The sequence below is a fragment of the Fragaria vesca genome, linkage group LG6 (genome assembly GCF_000184155.1).
Source record: "Fragaria vesca subsp. vesca linkage group LG6, FraVesHawaii_1.0, whole genome shotgun sequence".
Classification (NCBI taxonomy): domain Eukaryota; kingdom Viridiplantae; phylum Streptophyta; class Magnoliopsida; order Rosales; family Rosaceae; genus Fragaria; species Fragaria vesca.
Window position 1 is genome coordinate 17,384,785 of NC_020496.1, and position 6,890 is coordinate 17,391,674.

Consider the following 6,890-nt stretch of genomic DNA (forward strand, 5'->3'; position numbering starts at 1 on the left):
AANAAAANAAAAANAAAAAAANAAAAAAAAACAAGGTTACAGGTCTCAAGTACAAGCAACACGAGGCCAGAGACATGTAAAAAGAATAATTTTCATTAAGCATCCCATCAAGAAAATTGACCACAAAAACGTAAGAGAAAAGAAGAAGAAAGAAGATGTAATTGGTGTGGAGAGAGAGAGAGAGAGTTCTCACCACACGACCCAAAGACTGCATTTTCAGCCCCCTTAAATGCATGAAATCTGTCAGCGTACGGCCGTCAACTGGAGAAAGTTCAAGTGATCCAAAGTCTGTTACCTAGTAATGTAACAGATTTAGATCATAAACAACAACGGAGATAACTGTAAGAGGACAACTCAAATCAAACAGAAGGGTACCAGCTTTGGCAAGGCAACTTCATCATAATATTTGTATGCCATCTTCATTAGCTCATCCGCTGACTGTCAGAGTGTTACAGCAAGCAATCTTAAACTGTTAGCTCTCAACAACACAAAGTATGTGCTACATATTGGTAAAGCATGGTAGCAACTTTGTTTTTCAGTAAATGACACATCATTAATAAGAATATAGATTCCACTGAAAATTATTTAAAGATAGTCTCATTCTCATAACCTTTAGATGAAGATTAGTTCCACTTTCTTTCAGACGCAAATAGGCTTCTTCTGAAATTAAAGTCTTCAATTCTGCCTCATTGCTGCTGATTTCGTGGCTCCCCCCATTATTTAGCTCTAATTTATCTGATTCCCCATTTAGACTGAGAGCACTAGCATCTATATCTTCCTCATCATTTGTTCCAGCTTCAGTACTTGTTTTCTTTTCCCTCTTCTTCAAAAATTTAAATTGCTTCCCTAGACCTTTAACAACTGGTGCAGCCACCTCATTATCATCCTCAGGACTATCAGAATTGTTTACTGGTGTTTCCTGCTTAAGTAAATGTTGCAACCAGCAAGAACCAAGTTCCCATCTAATAGACCTCTCAGAATTGGCAGGCTCGTCCTCTAACTTTGTCAAGCTCTCTTTTATTACTCTTCGAACCAGAGACCTTGAATTTTTTAAACCATCTGAATTAGAGTTATCCACTGATTCAGTGTTGAACTTTTGAAGCAGAACCCTGAGGCTGTGAAGAAAAATGACAGAAAGAACATTGAATCAATGTACAGACATAAATGACATGAAACTATTCAGAGATGAAGCACGTTTCACCAAGTTAGAGATGGAACTACAATTCTTCATATTGGCTTATTGAATGACAGATGAGAATATGACAAAATCCCCCTTCACGTTCATAAAGTCGCTAATCATATCTACCATCAAAAGAACAAAATAAAAAAACACATAGTTCTAACCTATTGAGATTAAGAGAATTGGCTCCTCCATCTGGTTGATCTTCAATGTCAATATCTTTAGCCTCATAGCTTCCCTTCTTTATTTTACCAACAACTTTAACTGTTGCAATGTATCCACAGTGCCTCACATTGACCACACATAAGGAGGGAGTATCCTGCAAAATTACAATTGTTTCATTTCTTCATGGTAGCACTGCGATAGTAGAAACATATAGTCCTCAGAGGACAGAAATAAAGAACAAAGATATTTGTGTAGGTACTAGTAACCACCACCTGTTAAGCCTTAACTTTTATTTTTCCTTTTAAAATGAAAATCAGTATATGCCCTTTAACCAGATCAGGAATGAGAAACAATCTAATGCAATGGAAAAATAGCTTCCTATAATGTGTTCCGTCTTCACTGAGCAGGCATAAATGCATCATATGAGCATGATATAAATAGACTTACATGAACAACCACACTCTCATCCGAAGTTAAACCCTTGAGTAAACACCTCTGAGCAACTTCCTTGGTACTGCATAGATGATCACCACTAACTTTTACTTCAGAGTTTGACAATGGATCTGTTATATCACGTTTTACAACAATTGACAAGTCTCCGACACGTTCATCATAAAGAACAGAACCCGGAGAACAATTGGTTGTCTCTTCTGCATTCACAGTAGAATCTATTATACCACGTATTGCTGCAGCAGCTTTGAAGATTGCTACATCAATGAATCTAGTATGAAGCAAAAATGCTTTTCGGTCTCGAACAACCCTCTCCTCCTCAGTTTTGCAAGGCATGCAAGCCAAAATTGCAAAATCAGTAGCCCATTGCTGATGATCATATTCACCATTTCTTCCCTGACCTCCACCATTTCCACCCCAATTTTCATCTTCAGTTGGCAGGGATGGAAAAATTGATGGAGACTCGGCAACAGATGGAGGAACAAGCCATGTGTTTGCTCGAAAACCATATGGAAGGTCACCAAACTAAACAAAAAAAACACATTAAAAGAAAAGCTTAAAGACTACTCATTTCAAAATAAATTACATTGACATCAAGTCATTCCTCACCTTGTTATGATCTACAAAAGCTTTCATCAAGGATTCATATGCCTGCAACAACCAGACGATAAAGTCAGGTCACAGAAACCAAATCATGCATAAATGCTGATGGAAATCAAGAAGGTCCTTTAAGAGTCAAATAGTTTTCCAGCAAATAATTTTAGTCATAGGAAATTTTGAAGAAATACAAGCATAAAGTTCAAATGGAATCATATACTGCTACTTTGCTTTTAACTATAAATTTGTGTAAACAAATTAAGCGAAATCCAAATTTATTAGGGTTAAAACATGTGAGATATGTTGCTTGCATCTACATTTTTTACTCTTTGTTTCTGGCTGATGCTACTTCATTCTATAATCAAGGTATAACTGAGTGTTAGGTCCTCACATTAGCAAAAGCTCTACTGAGCTGTTGCAGAAGATCCACCAATGAGTGGCTTTGTAAAAACTGCTTTCCCACTGTGTAGAACCCTTTCAGTGATGCAACCACTTGTATTTGCTTCCCATTGCAAATCTTAATCTGCATGTATTCATGTTACTGTCAGAAGCATCATCAATATGAAACAGAAAACACTACATCAGGACAGCCACACATACATAAGGACACCATGTGAACCTTATTAAAGTTGCAAAATGACCCTACAGTACAAAATGACCCAAAGAAAACAACAAATCATACAGTATCAAAATACAACCACCCAAACAACTTCCCTTTTTTCAATTTTCACATGGAATATGTCAAAAAAAAAAAAGTCCCAGTTGTTTGAAAATAAAATTACCCCGACTTTAATCTCATAACATTACCATTTTATTTCCAACAAACTATCTCAATTTTATATTCTGGTTATGTTTCTCTATAGGTTGTCCTCATCTAACAAATACCCTATGCACGCACAAAGATTAGTGTAAAATTTCAAAGTAGCTTCGCTTTCCCACTTAGTTACTGTAATTAGTGCACTCAAAACCATATAATATACATAATGTGACAGACATTATGCCCTAAAGTCGAGGCATTATGATCAACAATTATTTTTCTTTTTTGTCGGTGCACAATATCAACGTGCATATGATTTTTACTTATTTATTTTTAGAAAGGTGATCTGATTTTTACTTATTTATAGCACCGTGTGAGTCGTGCCCATATAAAATACTCAAATAATAATAATTATAAGAAAATAACCTGCATTTGAAAATAGTCACCGTCGCGCGTGTCGTCCACGTCACACCTCCGTAAATCTACACAAAGTAAAATGTAAAAAACCATTTCTGAGGAATTGAACGCAGTAAAAAAATCAGAGAGAGAGAGAGAGATGGTACTGACGGAGAATGGGAGGCGTGAGGTGAGAGAAAGAGAAGAAGTCGTAGAAGTCGGAGAGCTTCGGGGTCGGGTGAATGGCGACCATCCCGAGGCTCTCCGAGATCGCCGAGACGGACGGCTCGGATTGCGCGGGTGTTGCGCCATCGGACGGTGAGGGTGGGGCGGAGCTTTTGGTGAGTGGCTTGGTGGTGGCGGCGGCGGTCTTCTTGGACTTGGAGTCCGGGGCGGAAGCGGAGCGTTTGGGCTTGGCGAATCGGGTCGTGCAGGCCACCAGGTCCAGCAGACGCCGCACGTGCGCAACTGCTTCGGCTTCTTCGGTGTAGTCCTCTGAAACATAGTAAAACAATGTAAGCCAATAATATGCTGTACTTGCTTTTTTTGGTAAATTAATGCACATTTATTTTTTGCTGATAAAGTATAAGAGGGGTATGGTGCCTATAACGTGACTAAGGGTTAGTTTGATAGTGCGGTTTAAAAACTTAATTTTTTTAAAATACAGTTTTAAATAAGTAACCCTCAACCCTCAATCTGCCATCTAAAATCATGATTATTTAAATTAAAAAGTTTTAAAAAAACAAGTTTTAAGATTTTACCAAACAAAAAATTTATCTAAAATAATGATTATAAGTAATTTTAATCCTTAAAACTCAATACCAAACTAGGCCTAATAAATTTGGAGGTGGTGAGCTAAGAGAGCAGACTAGGTTGTCAAGTTAGGGTGTGATCCCATAACCATAAGTGAAAATTGAAGGCCTAATTCTCATTTTTGAATTTAGAAGAGATAGGTTGCAAATCAAACTGAAATTGGTTAGAATGCTGGATGTCATTTTCAAGTGCTAGCTAATTTTTCTTACAGATTGTTGTTGTTTCGAAACCGCCATACTTTTTTTGTTTAATAAATGACAAATCCGTACCTAATTAAATTAGTGATTGACGATTTGATGTCTGAAATTTTGATTACTCTTCCTCAACAAAGAAAATTTAAAAATAAAAAAGAATTATAATTTTAATTATAGGTCACGAAAGATAATTTTTAAAACTTGTGATTTTTTCTTCTTTAATAAAATATATAAATTATGCGGTCACAAATAAAAAGAAAGTATGAAGCTGTCACAAGAAAGCTAGAAAATCTTTGAGGAAATAAAAAAAAATGGATGTCTCTTTCTCATAGCAGTCCTATGGCATTATTTTAGTTGAGAAGATCATGCTAAATTAACTCATTCATTGTCTTTAGATGACATTTAGTTAATATTTTCACAGATATTAAAACACGTAACCAAACCTAAAAGGCTGCTAAAACTAGGGATTCTTTAAACTACTAGAAATGGGCACCAAGATGGGTGGTTGCCAGAGGTTGGTGCAGAATGACCAGTAAGGTAAATTTAACCTACCTTCAACCATTTTCAGAAGACAGGGTTTCAGACTAACCACCTCCACCCTTTCATTCAGTCTCTTCCCTTTCACCTGCAAGATGCCCAAGCAAGAAACAAAAACTATTAACATCCCCCAGCAGATTGATTAGTAAAACTCAGAAAAGTTCTGGGGAAAATGTATTATTGGTAATCTGATTAATATATAAACTAAAGGCTTACTTCATGAGACAAGGAATAGTTTGTAAGATGACATGTCTCTACATTCACAGCCAGTAGTCTTTTAACATCGAGTATCTTGTCAGTGGAGATACCCTTCATATCAATAATCAAATTCATTAGTATAAAAAACTTGTTAGATTAATATTTGGTTTTAATTATGGAACAGTTAATTTGGACATAAGCAAAACTAGAAATAGAAGAAAAGTTCATTGAGTATATACCTTGAGAATAACTTGTGTATCATATGGAGTAATGATAGTGATGTCAAGAACACTAGGAACTGCAAAGGTGTCAAAAATGGAAGTACAAGTTCATAAGCATGCAAGAGTTTAATTAAGTGGGAAATTGTCGAAAAGGGATTGGAACTCAAAGAAATTAAGGAATCTAACCCTTCTCTTCCTTCTTCTTCTTATCAGACTTGGCCTTGTTGTTTTTGCCTCTGCCTGATTTTGGGGCCATGGAGGGAAAATGAATTGGTTCTAGCTCTCTTGCTGCTTCAACAAACTGTATATGAATTTGGAAACAGTCTGAGAAACCCAGAAGTCAGGGTAAAACTGTGCCAAACTTAGGTAGAATGACTAGAATCAATGAAACCATGCAGGAATAGTATGTAAAGAGGAGAATGAACAAGAAGAAGGGTGTGTGCAGAGAGTTTGAGAGTACTGAGTGAGTAAACAAAATTTTGTTTGGTAAAAGGTATTGTGAATAAAAAGATAGGATAGGGCTTACCCTGTTTTGGATTTGGGAAGAATTGTAGCCTCTCCTTCTGATATTATTGATTTCACAAGCTCTCTTTTTCTCTCTCTCTCTCTCTCTCTCTCTCTCTCTCTCTCAGAGAGAGGAAGGGCAAAATGACATAGGCTTATAAGAGAGTAGGAGTGAGGGGAGGCCCATGCATCGGAAGAGAAAGGAGAACTGAGTAAGCGTGAGAGTGACCGCTGAGACGGCGACGCGTGGCAGGGGATGGTGTGGCCATTCGTTTTTGTTTTATCACGTGTTGGCACCTTGAGATTTTCCCACCAGTAAGGAGAAACATTATGACCGTTGGTTTGGAGGTATGAGCTAAATTCAGAGAATCTCTTGGTATGTTCATAATTGGAATCCAGATTTTGTCACAGTTTTCGTGGTTATTAGTGCTTGTAATTTAGTCAAAGAAGAGGCCGGGATCGAAAACAATTTCCTATTCAAGTTCATAGAGATAAAAAAAATTACTAAAATTAGCCAGAAAAAAAAAAAAAAAAAAAAAAAGTAACTCTCTCGTTATTCTCTCTTGGGTTTTCTTTGAAAAATTTAGCATATCATGTTCAATCAAGATGGTGGAAGAAGTATCGTCTCGTATGACATCGGCGTTGATAATTATTAAGGAGGACGGTCACGTCTCCTTTGGTGTCACAAGGACGGCCGCCATCTCATGGCAGTCTTTTACGGTGGGGAGCGAGGCTTTTGACTCAAAGGCTTTATGGCTACCATGACGTCATTTTTGGATCTCCAGCATCACCTCTCAACATGCCCAGTCCTGGCCGAATGCTGGCAGTGCGCTGGCACCGGGGGCCAAGGCTGAAGGGTTACTTTTTTTTTTTTTTTT

General features: G+C 37.2%; 1 protein-coding gene across 1 annotated transcript in view; it reads right to left on the reverse strand.

The window, feature by feature from the left end:
• LOC101291853 overlaps positions 1-6,138 on the reverse strand; it is a 10,301-nt gene extending 4,163 nt beyond the window's left edge. Inside the window, exons 1-14 of the mRNA XM_004305447.1 lie at positions 6,035-6,138; positions 5,695-5,832; positions 5,527-5,585; positions 5,306-5,398; positions 5,105-5,177; positions 3,717-4,040; positions 3,576-3,631; positions 2,784-2,915; positions 2,405-2,446; positions 1,793-2,320; positions 1,345-1,499; positions 611-1,115; positions 376-438; positions 194-295 (exon numbers count right to left, since the gene is read on the reverse strand). Coding sequence (XP_004305495.1) covers positions 194-295; positions 376-438; positions 611-1,115; positions 1,345-1,499; positions 1,793-2,320; positions 2,405-2,446; positions 2,784-2,915; positions 3,576-3,631; positions 3,717-4,040; positions 5,105-5,177; positions 5,306-5,398; positions 5,527-5,585; positions 5,695-5,764 — 2,202 coding nt within the window. The 5' untranslated portion in view covers positions 5,765-5,832; positions 6,035-6,138. The remainder of the gene's footprint in view (positions 1-193; positions 296-375; positions 439-610; positions 1,116-1,344; positions 1,500-1,792; positions 2,321-2,404; positions 2,447-2,783; positions 2,916-3,575; positions 3,632-3,716; positions 4,041-5,104; positions 5,178-5,305; positions 5,399-5,526; positions 5,586-5,694; positions 5,833-6,034) is intronic.
• Positions 6,139-6,890: the final 752 nt, after the last annotated feature.